This window comes from Sturnus vulgaris, chromosome W (genome assembly GCF_052056855.1).
Source record: "Sturnus vulgaris isolate bStuVul1 chromosome W, bStuVul1.hap1, whole genome shotgun sequence".
NCBI lineage: Eukaryota > Metazoa > Chordata > Aves > Passeriformes > Sturnidae > Sturnus > Sturnus vulgaris.
This window is the reverse complement of record NC_142282.1, coordinates 27,217,020-27,237,552: the sequence shown is the minus strand read 5'-3', so window position 1 is coordinate 27,237,552 and position 20,533 is coordinate 27,217,020. Positions and strand designations below refer to the sequence as shown.

General features: G+C 42.5%; 1 protein-coding gene and 1 pseudogene across 12 annotated transcripts in view; one reads left to right on the top strand and one right to left on the bottom strand.

Moving 5' to 3' along the window:
- Positions 1 to 20,533, top strand: part of LOC148220058 (uncharacterized) — a 56,498-nt gene that overhangs the window by 16,807 nt on the left and 19,158 nt on the right. For 5 of the 12 annotated variants that reach the window (XR_015798947.1, XR_015798954.1, XR_015798950.1 and 2 more), the window contains 3 exons: positions 3,143 to 3,360; positions 6,697 to 6,756; positions 7,376 to 8,115. The exons of 1 other annotated variant lie outside the window; for it this stretch is intronic. Coding sequence is in view for 2 of the 11 variants with exons in the window: in XM_088155524.1 (XP_088011650.1) it covers positions 7,376 to 7,819 (444 nt within the window). In the remaining 9 variants the exon portion in view is untranslated. Of the gene's footprint in view, positions 1 to 3,142; positions 3,361 to 6,696; positions 6,757 to 7,375; positions 8,116 to 20,533 lie in introns of those variants that run through there. 6 more of the 12 variants (XR_015798955.1, XR_015798949.1, XM_088155524.1 and 3 more) reach the window with 3 other exon arrangements.
- Positions 17,604 to 18,701, bottom strand: LOC148220059 (uncharacterized; annotated as a pseudogene).

Genomic DNA, 20,533 nt, shown 5'->3' with positions numbered 1-20,533 from the left:
TGACTCCACTGCTGAGTGCTGCTGTGCAGGACATGCTGGAGCTCTAGTATGAGCTGGAGTCCAAGGCAGCAAAGTGGTATTCCACTATTGACATTGCAAGTGTATTTCTCTCCATTCCCCTGGAAGCAGAGCACAAGCATCAGTTTGCCTTCACCTGGAGGGGCGTGCAGTACACCTGGAACCGATTGCCCCAGAGGTGGAAACACAGCCCCACCATCTGCCATGGACTGATCCAGACTGCACTGGAAAAGGGTGAGGCTCCAGAACATTTGCAGTACATCGATGACATCATTGTGTGGGGGAACACGGCAGCAGAAGTATTTCAGAAAGGACAAAAAATCGTCCAGGAAGCCGGTTTCACCATCAAAAAGTGTAAAGTCAAGGGACCTGCTCAGGAGATCCAGTTCCTGGGAGTGAAGTGGCAAGATGGACAGCATCAGATTCCCACCGAGGTCATCAATGAGAACACAGGAATGTCTCCATTGACCAGCAAGAAGGAAACACAAGCTTTTCTAGGCGCCATAGGTTTCCGGAGAATGCACATTCCTGAGTACAGGCAGATTACCTAGTAACACACAAAAAGAACAATTTCCACTGGGGCCCTGAACAGCAACAAGCCTTCACCCAAATCTCAAGCAGGAGATCACTCATGTGGTAGCCCTTGGCCCAGTCAGGAAAGGACCAGATGTGAAGAATGTGCTCTAGTCTGCTGCCAGGAGCCATGGTCTGTCCTGGAGCCTGTGGCAGAAGGTACCTGGTATTGACGATTGAGAAAGAGACAGGGACTACTGACTGGTGATCAGAATCTGATTTACTGTGAGCTACATATGCTTATATACCATTCCAGGAAGGCTAGTAATTTTTTACTACATTGATTGGGCTAAACATTACACAAACAAACATACATTTTGCAACATTTCTACTTGATTCAGTCTTCTTCCCTGTTGCCAGTCTTGATCCAATCTTCTTGCAATCTTCGAAGCTCTGTTCTTGCCAAGGCATCTAGTTATCAAACTGCTTATGCTAATTAAATCCACAGTATTCTCTGTCTTAGCTCCCATATGTGAGGTTTTGGGGAACCTCCCGGTGCCTCTTGTGCACCCACACTGTCGGGCTTCTTCTTCCTTGTGTAGAAAGCGAAGCAGCTAATAGTTGCTATAAAGTTATTTATTGCAGAAGCACATCAGTCTCAAAAGCAAAAACAAAGCAAAGCAATGGCATAAAGCAATGGCAAAGCTGCAGTGGCAAAATGCACATGGCATAAAGCCATGGCATAGAGCACCAGCTCTCCCTGATGCACGTTCTTTTATAGAAACTTTCTAACCAGCTAAGACACAAACTCAGACCACTATTCCTTTATCTATTAGAATTCTGGTTTCTTAGCACGCCAAACTACGTATAGACTACGTTCATGGCCTATCTTGTTCTAACTAAAAAATGTAAGCAATATTCTTAACTCTAACTCTGTTATGTCTGAAGCTAGGTTCTTGGAGCCTCTAAGAAAACACTAGTATGTTTTTCAACCTTCACTAGAACATGTACTACTTCTCAGGCATCTAAGACCTTTTACTCACTAAAAGCACTTAAAACTTATTCCATTTACTTACTTACTTATTCACTCCATCTATTCACTTACTCATTCCATTCAAAGACTTTAATTCAATCCTTGCACTCTGATTTCTCTCTAAAGAAATCAGAGACACTCCTGACTTACTGACTCCAACATCTCCCCCATTTCTTTCAACTAAGAATATACTTTTAAGTGGCTTGTCTATTAATTTTTTCACATACTGTAAAATGCAAGGAATAATTATAACAATACATCATATAATGCCTAATACATATAAGCCTATTTTAACTAAATTTCTAATCCACCCATTGAGTCCCCAATCTCCCAGGAGTCTATTTAGCCAATCAAACCTGTAATCTACTTGCAGTTTGTTTACACCCTCCTTCAGGGCTTGAATGCTGGCATAGATGGACTGGGAGTGGTCAGAAAGGTTAAGGCAACACATTCCATCAAATTCATCACACCCATGTCCTTGTGCTAAAAGCAAAAAATCTATCGCTGCCCTATTTTGCAAAGTAGGAAGTCTAAGAGAATCAACATGAGTTAAAAGTCCTGTTAGTGCTAAGGATGTAGCATTAGTTTGTTTACGTAGCCAACAGCCTAATCGGTTACGTAAACTTAAAGGTTTTGCTGCTGCTGCACCAGGGATAAAAAACAATGCTGCCCATCAGTGTCCCCTAGACCAAAAATCAAACTGGTCATCACAATATTTGTCAAAAGCATGTAGGGTTCTCTTAATTCTAGAGGGATATTTATGTTGAAGAATCATGGATGTGTTTGGGCTTAAAAGAGATAATCATCCAAGGCTACACGGTCCTTTAATATGTGATGGGATTGCAGGCCAGGCTCTGTCCCCACAGACTAAAAATACTCCAGAAGGTAAAAGTAAAGGAGTGTTGGTGGAGCAAGAAATTATCCTAGATGTATAATTACACCAAGCACTCGCATGTGATGGGATGGCTGGCCATGTGTGGGAAGATACATTGTAAGGATAGTGCAGAAGGCAAATTTCCTGAATAAATTGCAGCTGTACTGATTGCCGAGAAGTGGAGACAGCCTTGCCTGCCCAATGAGGATGGGTGTTATAAGAGTGAGTCAGCTAGTCCAGAGTAAGTTTCAGATGGAGTTGGAGCTTGAGACCTAGAGTCTGCTGCAGTTCAGGATGGGGTCTGCTGGCTGTGCTGTGAGGAGGTAGGGGACATGCAGTTGTGCAAGAGACGGATAAGGTAAGAAGATGATGTGTGAGGGACAGACAGGGTTAGGTGGATGGGAAAAGGACAGGTTGAGGTTTAGCTGGTCATGCAGAAAGAAGGAAACTTGCAGAGAGAAGGAGGAAAGGAGTCTGTACTGTGTGGAGTTGCCTGAGAGAAGTCCATTGACAGAAAGCATGAGAAGTTTTTAATAAAGGACTGGTGATGGTGCCAGTCCAGTCTGTCTCGACATAATTACTACAGCCAAGCCTTATCCCCCAAATTAAAAATACTCCAGGAGGTAAAAGTAATGGAGCATTGGTTGAGTGAGAAATTATCCTGGATGTATAATTACACCAAGCACTTGCATTTTTATACACAGGGTGATGAGGGGAAACATCCCATGCCTTAGACTGATTTTTCCCAGAGTAATTAAACGTCACCATCATTGCCTGCTCAGAATGGCCACCACACTGGGAACTTCAACCTGTAGCAGGCATGCTGGCTGGAATTGGGGGAGTTGCCGTTTCCATGAGAAGCAGACGCAACTTCGTCATCGAAGGGCCTGAAGAAAAACTGGCAACCATCCGACCATTCGTGGTAAGAGCCCCAATCACCCTATGGGGCAGAGATGCCCTAACCCAATGGGGGGATTCTCTCCGAGTTCGAAGTCAGGATTTTTAATGGGGGCCATTGAAGCACGCACTGTCCCGCCCACTCCTCGTCTCACCTGGAAGAGTGATGAACCCCAATGGCAGGCACAGTTGCCCCTTTCAAAGGTCAAACTGCGTGCATTGCAAGCCCTCGTTGAAGAACAGCTAGCAAAAGGCCACATTGTGGAGTCCAACAGTCCATGGAATTCTGCAGTTTTCGTCCTGAAAAAGCCTGGAACAGACAGGTGGAGACTTCTCCACGACCTTTGCAAAATCGACATCATTGAAGACATGGGTCCTCTCCAGCCTGGACTGCCCTCCCCATCGATGCTGCCTCGAGACTGGACACTTGTGATCATTGACATCAAAGATTGTTTTTCCAGCATCCCACTGCGTCCCCAAGATGCACCACAGTTCGCCTTCTCCGTCCCCTCTCTCAATAGAGAAGCTCCTCTCAAAAGATATCACTGGCTCTTCCTTCCCCAAGGACTCAAAAACTCTCCAACGATCTGCCAATGGCATGTGGCACACATCCTTTCTCCCGTTCAAGAACAATTCCCAGAAACAATCATTCATCACTACATGGACAACATCCTAGTTTGTGCATCAGAAAAGACCTACTTAGAAAAAGCTGTTAAAACAACCATTCAGACAATAGAAAAAGCAGGATTTGAAATCCGTGAAGACAAAGTACAGTACACCAGTCCATGGAAATATCTAGGACTTCTACTCCGAGAAAGGACCATTGTACCCCAGCAGCTCTCCATCCAAGATGACCCAAAGACCTTAAGAGACCTACACAGCCTGTGTGGATCCATCAACTGGATTCACCCCCTACTGGGACTCACAACAGAAGACCTCGCCCCTCTGTTCAACCTTCTCGATGGCAAAAAAGACCTGGACTCCCCACGCACACTCACCCCAGAAGCCTGACAATCCATCATCAAAGTCCAAGAAGCCCTGTCTTCATGTCAAGCACACAGATTTGAGCAAAATCTGCCTTTCCAATTTGTCATTTTAGGAAAGGCCCCTCGCTTCTATGGACTGATTTTTCAATGGGACCCTCAACTCACAGACCCCTTGTTGATCCTTGAATGGATTTTCACAAGCAATCAGCCCACAAATACCACATTTCAAGAAATCATGACACATTTGATAAACAAGGCCAGAACCCTCCTCAGCTCTCTTTCAGGGTGTGAGTTCACATGCATTTACCTGTCCCTGACCATGGGAGGTTTGGAAAATCTGCTCCAAACCAATGAAAATCTTCAATTTGCTTTAGATAACTATACAGGCCAAATATCTATTCAGATACCAAAACACAACATTTTTAATTGAAATGCAACCTTCAATCTGGTCCCAAAACTCGTTCAAAGCAGAGCACCTCTCAAAGCTTTAACTGTTTTTACAGATGACTCAGGTTCCTCTCACAAGTCTGTCATGACTTGGAAAAACCCCAAAACTGACAAATGGGAATCTGATGTCCAAATTGTGGAGGGATCTCCACAAATTGCAGAATTGGCAGCCGTTGTTAGAGCCTTTGAGAAATTCAAAGACAAATCCTTTAACCTAGTCACAGATTCTGCTTACATAGCTGGGATAGCTATGAGAGCAGAACATGCTTTCCTCAAAGAAATTTCCAATCCAAAATTACACCAATTGATTTCTTCATTAATCACCCTCATTTCCCACAGAAAACTACGGTACCACATCATGCATGTTAGGTCACACACTGACCTCCCAGGTTTTATTATGGAGGGAAACAGGAAAGCGGATGCACTGGCCATGCCAGTCGAGACTGCAAACATCCCCAACATTTTTGCTCAAGCAAAGCTGTCACATTCATTTTTCCACCAAAATGCACCTGCCCTCATGAGAATGTTTAAAATTCCAAAATGCCAAGCAAAAGTCATTGTTGCAACATGCCCAAACTGTCAAAACTACCAAGTGCCCTCTATGAGCACGGGAGTCAATCCCAGAGGCCTGAACAGCTGCCAGCTGTGGCAGTCTGATGTCACCCATTTCCCACCCTTTGGAAAGTCTAAGTATTGTGCACGTGTCCGTTGACACGTTCTCTGGAGCAGTTTTTGCATCGGCTCATGCAGGAGAAACAGCCACTCACGTTATCAAGCATTTTCTCCTAGCATTTGCCACTCTGGGAGTTGCAAAAAAGATCAAAACTGATAATGGACCAGCCTACATCTCTCACAAATTTCAAGAGTTCCTCAGTGAATGGGGAATTGAACACATTCAGACCATTCCTGGAAATTCCACAGGACAGTCCATCGTAGAGAGAACTGATCAGAACATCAAAAGAGTCCTTCACCAGCAACGAAGAGACACAGAAATTTTATCTCCAGTGGAAAGACTCTGCAAAGCTCTCTACGTCATCAATTTCATAAATGGAACTGAGTCAGAACCAGACCCTCCAATACTCTGACACTTTGCAAACTCAACCCAAGCAAAGCTCACTGAGAAACCACCAGTGCTGGTGAAAGACCCTGAAACACATCAGGTCTCTGGACCTTTCCAGTTAATTACTTAGGGAAGGGGGTATGCTTGCATCTCCCTGCCATCTGGACCAAGATGGTTCCCAGGAAAAAACATAAAACCATACCTAGGCATGGCAAAACCTACTCCAACAGACAACAACAAAAGCTCCCCAGAGTCAAATACAAGACCTCCTCAAAATCAAACCAGCACTGCTTGGAAAAGAAGATGTCGTTGAACACCTGCACATCAAAGAAAAGATCATCCTGTCACAAGACAGCAGACGAAACAAAAAACTAAGCAGCACTCTGCTGCTTCAGGCAAATCATAAGCCAAACATAGTCTGGCCACAGAGTGACCTTTAGTTAGATGTTACTACCTCTACTGAAACACCCTAGTATTAGTTCCCCCCCCCCAATGATTTTACTGTAACCCCTAATCCTGTATTCACTTCCATATCCCTAGGAAAAAAAAAGGGGGTGGGGGGAAGGGACAAAGGAAGGAGATGAAGGAGAAAACTCTAACCTTCTCTCCCCCCCCCCCATCATAAAAAGAACTGATTTTACTTATATTCCCTATCAGAAGGCCCATCCTTGTCCAAAGATAGAAATTATCTCAGTTGATGCTCTCCTTACTGCTGCCTGGATCCTCTTCACCTTGCCCCATGCCTTCAGCTGAATCAGTCCACAACCCAAACACAATGTCTGGGTGACTTTAGCAAAGACATTAAAACAAGAGAACATGTGCCTGTCTATGGGCAACCTTGATAACCCACTTTCCATATGTTTGGTAGGAATTCCCTTTGTAGCAGACGAATGGCCCATCCAGAACTCAGAGCTCCTCCACAGCACTGGTAAGAGATCAAATCCATTTGACACTTGGAACCATTGGACAAAAATACTGCCAAATGCCGCTGAGGAACCCCAAGAATTAGATTTGCTGGGGTCCTCCAAAGCAACATACTGTGTCAAATTTTACTACAAAAGTCCAAAGCAAAATTGGCCTGCATTGAGTCAAATTCGAAACACATACAGAAAAGACATATCACCAATCAACAAAGCCTATAATTATCCAGACTGGTGCAATTACACCACTCATGCTCTCTCTGAATCCTCTATCCACCCCTTGGAGTGTTTCTTATCTGTGGTGATCGAGTTTGGGCTGGAATCCCCTCTCGCCTTCAGGGGGGACCCTGTAGCCTTGGCAAGCTTTCTGCCTTCACCCCCAACATTACCTTATTACATAATTGGAAAAAGGAGAGTGAATCGAAACGTAAAAAAAGATCTTACACTGAATTTGATGAAAGTTGTGACCCTAAATTGTACAATTGGAACAAACCCACAAGAGTTGCTGTCTTCCTGTTCTTACCATGGGTGGCTGCAGCAAAGGCCCTTGGTGAAATTACTCATTTGGGGTGTTGGCTCAGTAAGCAAGCCAATGTTACATCTGCTGCTTTGGGTGATCTTTTAAAGGATGAAGAAACCACGAGACACGCATCCCTGCAAACCCGAGCTGCAATCGACTTCCTGCTGCTCGCCCACGGACATGGCTGTGAAGATTTTGAGTGGATGTGCTGCTTCAACCTCTCATCACGTTCAACATCCATCCAAGCAAACATCCAGAAGCTGAAGGACCTCGTGAAGGATTTGAAAGTAGAAACCACCCCAGACTGGCTCAACAACCTTTTTGGACAATGGGGACTGACAGGGTGGGCCGCATCTCTGGTCAAGGGACTTTTATGGATTTTAATCGTAGTTGTCATTGTATTAGTTATGTTTGCATGCTTTGTTCAATGTTTTAAGAAAGTTGCTGGAAGTGCCTTTTTAGTAAATACAGAGAGAGGAGTTGTGGAGGGAGCAGAAACACAGAAGAAAGTTTCCCTGCATCCTCAGAACAAGCTCCTTGGAAAACCATAGCTTAGAGATAAGAAATGGCTTGTGAAATGACAAATACAAAAGGAATTTAGCTTCCCCCCCTTGGAAGACCCTCTTATCTATTTTCAATATTAGTGGTTCATTCTCTTTTAGTATCCATAGGTCAGCTTTGAATGTAAAATCCCTCAGGGATTGGTTAGAAAGTAGAATTCCCTTGGTAATTGGTGCAAATTGTAAAACCCTCAAAAGATATAAAAACCCCTGTAAAACAATAGCCGTTGGTATATGCTAGATAGGATGCCTTCATAGAATAAACTATGGATTTATGCCTTTCTGCATATGCTGGTTTCTTTTCCTCGCTGGTCTGAGAGCTCACCGCGAGCCACAATTCTATCTGGGCAAGGCTCGGGACCGTGCTCCGTCACTGAGGGCTGCAGAAGCAGTCTCAGGGATCCCAAAGGGACCCCGAAAACCCCAACCAGTGACAACTCATCCTTCCCCTGATGTTCACTGAAGGCTTTGTTAATATTTTGATTCTTAGGAACCACTTCCCTGATTCCCTGAATCATTATATTTCTAAGATCTATCCTATTTTGTTCATTAGGGGCCACATTATGATCACAATTAGGGTCTATGTTTGGTCATTTCTGATCACCTGGTGGCCCCTGCTGGTGTGCCCTTTCCCATACCCTCATTCCAGCTTGTCTGATCATCTGCCGTTCTCCTATGGTGAACAAAATCTCTAATATAGATTGAATCTCCCGCCAGATATAGGTATTTGGTCCCAAAAACTGGTCTAACTGGTCCGATACTCCGAACGGATCCTCTAGCAACATTCCCATTTCTTTCTTAAATGTTCTCACATCCCCGGTGTTTAGAGGTACATTCACAAATCCGATTCCTCCTGTGTTCCCTCCTAAAGGAACCTCTCAGAGCGGATATAACTGACCCCCACTTTCATCATCACTTGTCTCTTGTTTTAATACCTTAATTCTGGCTTTAACTTTTCGGTGAGTTTTTACTACAGGGGGTGTGGTGTTCAGAGGGGGAGGGGGAGGGATAGCCAGGGTTAGAAAAGACGTGGCAGGGTTTTGGCTGTATGCTCTCTGGTCCTGAGTCCTGTCTTGTGCAGGTGGTGGTGCTTGTGGAGGATATGGAGGGGGAAGGTTATCTAAAAAATCCCAGGGCTTTTCATCCTTTTCCATCTACCCTTTAGTTCTTAAGGCATATAGTGGCAACGGCCCGCTCCAGTGCCAGCATGCTGCATACTCACTTTGTTCTCGATTAAAAGGTTTGTTCTCATTTATGTATTCATTCAGTGCCTGATATATTCAACTCTCAAAAGACTCGTACATGGGCCAAAACAAATTGTCAGGTCTTATCATTTCCCTGGTCCATGTAACCATACAGTACTGAATCATTTTTTCCTTACTTTTATCACTTCTCTCTTCCCAATAGTCCCAATATTTTAACATAAGCCCCAGGGGACTGTCCTGAGGAATATTCAGTAATGTGCTCCCTTTATCCTTTGTACCCCAGTTCTTACGTGAACCCTGGTTCTTATCTGAACCCTTGGTACCTGGGTCCTTTGGTTTTCTAAAAACCTGACCCATTCCCGACTGGTCCTTCCGTGCCTCCGGTCTCCAACTTTTTAAATAAAATCACTTAGACAAACACCTCTGGCCCATGACTTTATTCTAAGTCTTTTTGACAAGTGCTCCCAGCCCCCAATTTTATTTAAAAGTCTCCTGTTCATTCGCTTCGTTCCTTCGCCTCCTACTTTTCTCGTGAGAAGTCAGAAACGAGGCTAGAACTCCGCACTCGCCCCGTAACTATGTTACGTCTCCAACATACACTGGTCACACACCACCCAACCAAGTGATACTCAGTCCGCTGTTCCCGCCTGGCTCTTCGTGCACAAGAATTTACGAGTAATTTATTGCAGTTTTCTTCCAGGAGCTCGAATTCCTTGCCCCTGCCTTATCTTTTTATGAATTTCCTATCCCAGAGAAGGCCAACAGTCACCCGAGGGCACCAAAAGTGGGGCGCCTCCCCGCTATCAGTTGTTCTCCCCCGAAAAATGGAAATTCATCATGTCGGGGTCACAAATTTTGTTATAAATTACTCACCACAATCGAGTTGGTCAATCAATAATTCAATTTATTAATTTGTTGATAAGGGATGGGCAAGCAGCACTGGGGATGCGGGGAGTCCGCGCTCCACCAACACGTCTGTCCTACCCCTGGTCACTGCCCCTTCTATAGGCAGTTTCTTGTTGGGCCGTGTCATGCCTACTGTGCTGGGGTACAAGTCCGAGAATGCCCAAACATGTTGGCTAGCACTCAAGCAGCAGTGGCTACAAGCCCCCACCAGGTCTGGACAAGGCTCGAACATGTTCTCAGGTTACACTCCTAGCAAGCAGGTAACAGCAGTAACAAGCCTTTTCATGTTCACACAAGCCCGCCTTTTCCTTATGCATAAAAAGTGGATACAATTCATAATTATAGTGGCAAAAATAAAAATAAAATTGCATAACAGCAAAAGCCAGCAATTCACAGCAAAGTGATTTAAACAAATATGAAATTTTTATATTTTCCTTTGTCTCATGTCCATGCTTTACTTTAAGTTCAGTATTCTTGTTTATATTGATCCCATGGTGTGCTTCCAGGACACGAATCACTATGTAGCATCTTGCCATGTCAAAGATATAACAACACTCAGTCATTCCAATCTTCTCAGAATATCATTTTCGTCAGGGTCCTGCATTTGGACCCAATACCTTTTCAACTTTACCAAACCTTTCTGTGGTTCTCCAACCCAAAATCTGTCTTACCATTTCTACATGTGCTTTCCTTGGTAATTTTACACTCAGCACTGAGGAGATAGGAAGAGGTACACAAATTAGGTTCCATAATAATTTAAAATCCTATGTCTGAGTTCACAAAACTAAATTGACAGAGGAACCTTTTCCACCAACTTTGACAACCAGAGAGAAAATATGATCATTTTAAAATATTATGGGCAACAAATTTATATAAACATATATGAATATAAACATAATAATAACAGTCAGAAATGCAACAATCACTTATGAAACTGAAGTTATCTAGTACCTTAAAAATACTGTTGAGAAACCTGAAGTTTTTGAGCTTTCTGTGCTTTCCGGCACAGACTCCCTGGAAAACACTGCTTTTGACCTGAGGCCTTGGACACAGCTTCTAAATATGAGTGGTGAAGTAGAAATCACGAGTGTGTAGTGAATTAGAAGTGTGCTTTCACAGGGTGATGGGTTTTAAATGTGTTTTTATAGTATAGTAATAGGTATAGGACAAGATAGAGGTTTTTTGGCATTGTCTCTTTCTTTGTTCATCTTTCTTCTTCCTTCTTCTTCATGGTTTTCAGGCAGTAGTTTCTGGTTGGTCAGTCAGTGTCACTCTAAGGGTCATGAGAATCTAGTTATTGGGTCAAAAGTATAAATAATACAGGTGTTAATTCTCTATTGGACTGTTTAGCCTTAAAAGATCTTGTAGCAGTTGCCTCTCTAGCCATTTTTTCCTCGCTTCTAACAGGTAGCTGGAAGTGCTGTCGTGCTCTCTGTACTTTCTGATCAGATATAATAAACATCCAAGCCTGAACACGAGAAAAACTGTTTCAACCATGTTTCTGTTAATCCTGACTGAGAAGAAGACAGACGAGACTGATTGACAAACCATTAATTAGGTGGTGCAAAGACCCTGAACTGCTGGCTACAGAGGTAAAAAGTTCAAGCTTGAGGAAGACTACAGAAGCCTTCATCAAATGACTACGAGAAGGCTGACGACCACCACAGAAGGAACTGATGCATGCACGAAAGCAACAAACTCTTGTAAAACCAGAACACAGCTTTATGCAAATATGAGTATGCTAATGATGTGTTGTAATTGTGATTTTGCATGGAAGGACTTTTAGAGTATAACTGAAGGCTGAAGAAGATTGAGTGAGTTTTTGGTGGAAAGATCCTCCTCTATCCCAGTGCTGAATAAATAAGTACATGCTCTGTAGCCATCTGACTATAGAGTTTTTTTCTTGCCCAGTTTTAGGCTTCAGTCGGATCCCCAGAACTCATTCCAATCTCCTCAGCATATCATTTTCAGGGTCCTGATATGTGACTATAAGCTTTTTTAACTTAATCAAAACTTTCAGTGATTCTCCAATCCAAAATCTTTCTTCTAGTCACTTTTACAGCTGGAGAGAACTTTCCAGCTGCCACTTCTTCCGCATAATAATACATCTCTTACCATTACTGCATGTGCTTCCCTTGGTAATTTCATGCTTTGCCCTGAGGAGATAGGAAGAGGTACATAAATTAATTTCAATAACCATATGAGCTCCCAAAACTAAATTGAGGCAGGAACCTTCCCATCCACTATGGCAACCAGTAAGAAAAATATATAAACTTACATAAACATAGTAACAACAACAGAAATGTGACAATCACTAATGGAACTTACTCAGTCTTAGCACTGAAGGGAACGAGAAGGAGGTGTCTTTACAAACTATGGGCCTGATGGTAGATAAGGCCAGATACAGAGAGGTGAAAGAAGCAATGGGGGGGTACCATATATTCTATAGGAACTCCACTAATTGACACAGACTGTTACTCAAGACTGTGCTAAACCTCTAGATTTAGAGAAAGAGAGACACAAGGAAAAAGAAAAAGAAAAGGGGGGGTACACATTAAAATGGGGTCTATTAGTCAATTCGGCAAGTCTGTACCTCTCAAGTACCTCAGCCAATGGGGAAAGAGAGAGGGACATGCAGGCGGGAAATCAGGATAAAAAGGAAGCTGCATTCTCTAAAAGTTTGAGAGACCCCATGGGAAATGCCCATGACCTCATGACCACTCCCTTTATTTGAATAAAGATACAGGACTCCTCTGTCTCTTTTTTGGACATAAGTCTCTGGTGTTTGTGGATAAGTTTTCCTGACAGCACCTTGTTAGAGTAGCCAGCTATCCTTTTGAAACCTTTTCATTTTTAAGATAAAATTATTTTTGTCTGATTTACCTATTGTTATATACCAATTTTGCAAATTTAGATTTAAGTCCATGAGCCAATTATTAATGTAGCCTTTTTTCTATGTGTGTGTTAGAATGGTCCTTTAATAGCTAAATGGGCACCACTCTTTTCTTTCTTGCTCACTTACCCTTCTGGCATCTGAAGCCATACCTTGCTGTTAATATTACAAGGTTCTGCTGAATAATGGTTTTAAAGAGTTAAGATTTTTGCTAAAGGTAGAAGTAGTTTCCATGACCAAGATGTAAGCTAGGTAAGTAAATGGTAGGTTAATAATTACTAGATGCTTGGGCAAGAGCTAATTGGAATAATTATCTGCTATTATGAACTTACATATAAAAGAACGTAAAATAAGTAAACCGTTAATCATGAAGCACGGGGCCTTGGATGGTGTCAGAGGGTCACCAAGACCTGATGAAGACTCTCCTGACTTCATCCTTCTAGACCACTGACTCAATTCAAGAGAAGAATTGTGCACATGTGAAGGACTAATGGGCTCATTTTAATATTGGACAGGGATGGGAGGTGTTGGGGTTATGCATATGTATTGTATGTAAGATCTTGGGGAATAAATAGATGGCAAAGAACCTTGTTCGTGGCGGTCACGTCTTTCGGAGGTGACTCCTGTGCCGCCTGCCAGTTAATAAACATGCCACTTGCTAACTTTAATTAGTTAGAGGGTCTTTGTCCACGATTATACCGGGTTTTTTTTTAACTATTCACTGCTAGGGTAGCTGACTGATGCAGGAACAACACTGTTGGTGATACTGTACTGGAAATATAAAAAAGTAAGCCATTTAATGTGTTTCATTTTGGAATTTCACATTTTGTTACAGCTTTTAACAGATTTACTGTTTACTATATTGTCCAATATGGTTTATTTGTGTTCCTCTTTGTCTAGAGTTAGTTTTATTCACATAATAGAGGAGTCTCTGGCCGTAGATGTTACAATTGTGTGGGTAGTCAGCAGTTCTTCCTGCTTCTGCGGCTTGAGTGGCTCCTTGCCTCACATCTGGATACATACTTAGCTTTTTATCTGATGAGGATACACTTGAACATTTAAAGTTGCTAATGATATCAAAAGGAACATGCACAATGATGGCCCATGTTGGAGTGGGGAGAGGGATAAATTCTTGGCCCCTGTCTTTGGAAATTTTTATAATATTTTCTGCTTGCTAGTTTTAATTTACAACTGTAACCAATTCTGTTGCAGAGTGGAATATCACCAGTCTTGGCTTTGCCTTTTGGTATGTAAATTTCATCTTTACAAGCAGGCATAGCTTGGGATTGAGTGGCATACATCGGCCACACCTTCCCCTCAGCAGCATTAATTTGCATTTCTAAGGCTGCTCTCCTGGCTGCCTGGAACAGCAGCTTCTGTTCCCTGACAGCCACCTACACACACACACACACACACACACACACACAAAACTCCAAAACAGTACTCAATAGCTCACAAAAAAAACCCAACAGACACTCAAAAGCTAACGACCTTGCGTCCCCTCATTGATTTTATGTTCCGGAAAAACTCAACACACACAGAGGCCATCCTCATACACGCACATATTCTTTAAAATTCAAAGCACTTATAGTTGAGACTTGAACTCAATGCTTCCATGCAACAGTACAAGGGGACCGTAACCCCACAAAGCTATAGCTGCCTTCCAAAAAGCACAGAGAGAACTGGAACCTCATACAGAAGGAGACTAACTCCCTGAGAAACACACTACACCCTGAAGGTATCAGAACCTGCTTTTCCCCGCGAGAGCAGATGCAAAATTCAACACAGCTGCGAAATTCAATGCAAGTATCAGAACCTGCTTTTCCAAACAAAATAAGGGGGAAGATGTTTGCTAATGTCTTTACAAATAATTTGATGGGGGAAGGTATGTGTGTTGTCTTTGAAATGGGTCGTAATGTCTCTACTAACTTCAAGCAACAGGTTTGTTGCGGAGCCCAGACAGCTGAGATAAGGGTCTGTGCAAGGGTGAACTTCTAAAATTTGGGGTAAAATAATAGGTTCAAGGGGGAGAATATGTGGAAGGCTGTTCGGGAAGGCTGTACCTTTCTAGTACCTCAGCCAATGGGGAAAGTAAAAGGGCAACATGAGGCTGGGAATTAGGATAAAAGGAGGCTGCCCCCTCCGAAACAGAGAGAGGGAGAAAAGGCCGCAGGCGCGTGATCCAGTGGACTCTCTCCCTATATTCAAATAAAGTGGAAGGACTTGTCTGTCTCCTTTTTGGACATAAACCTCTGGCGTTTGTGTATTTTCCTGACAAAAACTTCCCCGAGAGAGAAGCTGCATACAATCAGTGTGAGAACCAAGGCTCACTCTTTAAATTTTTTTAAAGTTTAATAAGGGATAAAAGGGACCATACTCAGCATTGGGGTGCTTGGCAAACTGCCAGAGGCACGCCAATTAGCTTGAAACAGTTTTCTTATATACTTTTTCGTTACATTGGTTAAATGCATATTCATGAGAATTTTGCATATTCAAACATTCCTGTGAGTTTACATGTTCTGGGAATTCTTTTGCTTGGCTTGACCTTTGATTTGTCTTCATGCCATCCTGTAGATGAAATTCATATATTTTATTTCTTCACGAGGCTCTGTCCTGTTGTTTGACACTTCCTGATAACCTGGAGTGTCAGTAGTAAATCCTTACTTGAATTTTTTCTCTTGGTGTTTACTTTCCTGGTTCTTTTCACTGTCTTCTTATCATTCAGATAAGATCCTCCACAAGTACATTGAATCAACATAGCTATTTCACACAATTATCTGAGTTATTCCTACCATTGACAGTTAGTTTCACAAATAAAAGCATTTAACATTACAACGCACGACAGAGTCACTATTTTAATATTTTGCGAAAGCCTAAGCTATAATATATATTTATCACACTACTATATATATAAACTACACAGTGCACTGGCAACAAAAGCTGACAGATTATATTAAAGCAGTTAAAAGTGGTTACAAACAGTACTATATCAAAATCGTTGTGATAAATAATAATAATTTGCAAAAGCCAATACATAAATGCGAAAGCAACTATATAGTTATTTATAACACCAGTATACATTACAGAATTAGCTTCTGGATTTTCACCTGTCAATTCTGACTTTCTACAATAAAACCTTGAGGACTTTGCCGCTAAAACCCAACTGTTGTGCACACCAAATACTTTAGAATTCACCATAAAATTTCTTTTTAACAAGGTGCTAAGAATCGAAATCACTATTATAACAAAATAACATGCAAACCCATTTTTTATATTCATTTATATAACTATACACATTTATAGAATAGAGGATAGCCAGTTATACTATCACTAGTAATTTATTTTCATTATCCAGGTATACCAACAACATTACATTTACCCTAAAGTAATGCCTTTATAAAAAAACTCCACGGGGATCTTGCTTTGAACTAACCAGACGGAGGAAATGCAAGTTCTTCCCGGTTAATATTTTCCATGTTGTCTTGGCTTGCAAAGCAGGATGTGACCAAAAGTATGTATTCTATCACCATCTGTTGAAAACAGGTGAGGCAGTGGTCCTTATCTCCGGGGGAGATATCTTCTATCAATGAGCCATCTGTTAAAATCAGGCGGGGCAGTGCTCTATCTTTTCCACCACCCATCCTTCAACCAGGAAGATATCTTCTGTTAATGGGCCATTGAGTCCTGCTGCATGACTGATAAAATTACATAATCCCATTGTGAGATTCTCGACCCAGGGGGAGGAACCAAGCCTTTCCTACCTAGATAAAATCAGAGATTTGGAACATCAGAGCAGCCTTTTTCCACTGGATTCCAGAGGAAAACCAGACCCTTCTACATCATCACTGGACCTTTGAAGGAAAACTGCACCCTTCTACAAGACCACTGCTTCAACTGAACCACATCTGTCACTCCAGGAGGACTGCAGCCACCATTTAATCGGACTGCTACCAACACCCTAACTGACAGGGTGTCAGGTTGTATTCTGACTCTGTCAGTGTTTTGGGTTTGTTTTTTTTGCAATACTGTATTTCTATTTTAATTTTCCTAGGAAAGAACTGTTACTCCTATTCCCATATCTTTGCCTGAGAGCTCCTGAATTTCAAAATTATAATAATTTGGAAGGAGGGGTTTTACATTGTTCATTTCAAGAGAAGCTCCAGCCTTTCTTAACAAATACCTGTCTTTCAAACCAAGATAAGTGTGCATGTGGAGCCCCTCCTGATTGCGGAATCCATAGAGCATCAAAAGACCTGTCCCATCTGCAGTCGACACAATTGTCACTGAAACGGCAGGAAAAACAAAAAAAACCCTCTCCAACAAGATTTTTAATGTTAGGGAATCAAGGCATTACTTTATTCAGGCCAGGATGTATCGACGATGAGAGAGAGATGGCGACACTGAATAGTGATCAGAATCCAATTTTTACTGAGCACTACATGTGCTTATATACCATTTACAGGAAGGCTGGTAATATTTTACTGCAATCGTCTAGTTAACCATCACATAGACAAACTTTACATTTTGACTTAGTAAAATCTTATTTCCTGTAACCCAGACTTGATTCAATCTTCTTGCAGTCAGAGCTCTGTTTGCTCTTGCCAGGGCATCCTTGTTATCAAGCTGCATATGCTGATTAAATCTGAACTACTATCAGTCTCATTTACCATATCTCCCCTGTTTCTTTCAACTAAAAATACACTCTTAAGCGATTTGTATATTAAATTTCTAAAACACTGTAAAATACAAGGAATATCTACTACAATGCATATCATGTCTTATACATACAAATCTACTTTAACTAAATTCCTAAACCAGCCAGTGAGTCCCCAATCCCCCAGGAGCCGGTTCAGCCAGTCATAACCATTATCTACCTGAAGTTTATTCACACCTTCTTTCAGGGCTTGAATGCTAGCATAGATGGACTAGGAGTGGTCAGAAAGGTTAAGGCAACACATCCTATCGAATTCGTCACACCCATGTCCCTATGCTGAAAGCAAGAAATCTATTGCTGCTCTATTTTGCAGAGTAGCAAGTCTAACAGAATCAACATGAGTTAAAAGTCCTGTTAGTGCTAAGGATGTAGCATTAGTTTGTTTATCTAGCCAACAGCCTAATCGGTTAAGTAAACACAAGGCTTTTCCTGCTGCTAGATCGGGGTGAAAAATGATGCTGCCCATTGCTGTCCCTTAGACTAAAAATCAAGCTGGTCATCGCAACCTTTGTTAAAATAATATAAGATTTTCTTATTTGTAGAGGGATATTTATGTTGAAAAATCATGGACGTGTTTGGGGTTAAAAGGGATAATCATCCAAGGCTACATCATCCTCCTTTAATATGCGATGGGATTGCAGGCCAGGGTCTGTCCCCACAGACTAAAAATACTCCAGGAGGTAAAAGTAAAGGAGCATTGGTGGAGTGAGAAATTTTTCTAGATGTATAATTACACCGGGCACTTGCATTTTTATACATGGGATGATGAGGGGAAACATCCCATGCCTTAGACTGGTTTTTCCCAGAGTAATTAAACCTTACACAAAAATCCATTTTCACTGAGCCCTAAAGTTCTAATTCTTGAGGCTCAAGGGATGCCAGGGAAAGATAAGGGGTCCACTGGTCCCAGGTGTCAGCATGATTGCTGTTTTGCAACACTGTATTTGCCTGAGGCAGGTGAGGCCACTTGTCTAAGTGCAGAGCAAAGAGGCAGGTTGAAAAGGGATTATCTGGGGATGCATTGACCAAACACAACATATCTTGTCCTGTGACATTTGCTGAGGTTACCCAGACATTTGGTTTTGGTTGATTAACAGGCCAGGTCTGAGAGCTAGAAACAATTCCCAGTAAATACCATAATATTTGGGAAGTCATTGTTTTTCTTATTCTCCGTGGCAGTAAGCCACTGCTCTGGAGTAATTTCCGATTGTTCAGGCAAACTGAACTTATATCCACACACTAGCTGTTGAATTTGTGAGTTGTCTGCTACGTCTTGCTGGATCACATTGACAGCAAGCACCTCGTCTTTTATGAGATGCACAGTACCACAGTATCCCACATTGAACACATTTGCATTTAACCCAGGTTTGGTGATGCCCAGTATGACAGACTAAACAAGGAAAGGGAAGGAGTAGTCCTGCACCAAGGTCTTGCTCAAAGGAAGTAACTATTTGGTTAGGGTTTTGGTGTTCCCAGTCCAAAGCAAGAATAGATTCCTGAAATGGGAAACTGGTTCTCCTAGATGGGACAGCCTCTCCCTGAAAGCCCTGATACCCTTAGGTAATCCAAACCATTTCCCAAGGGCAAAAGTCAGTTAGAAGTTAAACAGCTGCTGATGTGATGGCGTGGTCCTGTTCCCCGGTGCCCTCTTCCAATGCTGGTATTATAGGTTCATCCTCAGGTGCTGTCAAGGGTGAATCCTCCTGTGCTGCATTCAGGGGTTCTCGAAACTACTTCACATTACTTGCTGGGATCTGCTTGGAACCGTTCTCTGTAAGAACACATGAAAAACCTCAACCCCAGGTGATCAAAGTGTAAGGTCCCAATATTTTACCGGATTCTGGATCCTTTATTAAAACAGGAGGCCTTTCCTTATGTTGCAATTGTGAATTACAATTAAAATGTCAAACAATTGGTGGATTGGGGTCCATAAAAGAACAAATCAAAATGTTAAAAACATAAAGAGCTTTATGCAGTCTCTTAGCAGGTGTGCCATCTTCAACTCCCCCTTTCTGTAGTATTAAAAGACGCTTGAGAGAGCCATGAGCATGAGGAATACCTGTTTTGTGAGTAATTCCCTGACGTTTCTTCCACCCACTGCCCACCTCACCTGGGCTAACAGCTAGCTCCGGGAAGCCTGCATCGGTGAGTGGCCCCTCCCCGGCACCACTCTGGGAGCCGCAGAAGGGGTGTAGCAACAGCTACGCCTGGGCAAGTCGTCAGGGAGGGACAAAGAGGCACAGGAGAGACCTTTTACGGTTCTGGGGGAAGGGATTTATTGAAGGAAGAGGTAACAGGTCCGGAGGTTGGGAGGGGGAACCGCAAAAGGCAGTTTGAAGGGGTTCTACACAGGCTTAAGTATGGGGGAGGAGCAAGGGGAAGGCACAAAACTCTGGCCAATAACGGTTAACGGGGGGAGGTACAGAAGGCGGGGAAAGGGGTACATTGAGCCAATAAGGTAAACCGAGGGTGGGGATACATACAATATAACCAATCATGAATACAAGAGGGAATGCTTGACACAGAAACTTCTAGAAAAAAAGGAGGGGCTACAAAGGATTGACATCCCGTGGGGCAGGGTTTAGGGTGAGGGACAGGGAAGGTTCCAGATAAAGGGGAGGGTTTTAGGATGACTGACTAGGACAAAGGCGGGAAAGGGAAAAACCATTATGTACTTAACTTAGGGGAAAGAAACTGGGATGAACCATCAACACAGAAGGAAAATTAACATTAAACAACATAACACAACAATTCCCCATAGAGAAAAAAGGCAGCAGCTCGATGGGAAGTATAAGCTGGGCTGTTATCCATTTTCACCTCAGAAGGTATGCCAAGAGTTGCAAAAGCAGGAGTAAAGTGTCTACAGACATGTTTAGCTGTTTCCCCTGAACAGGCTGATGCAAAAAGAGCACCAGGAAAGGTGTCAATAGAGGAATGAATAAATTTTAAATGGCCAAATTCAGGGAAATAGGTAACATCTAACTGCC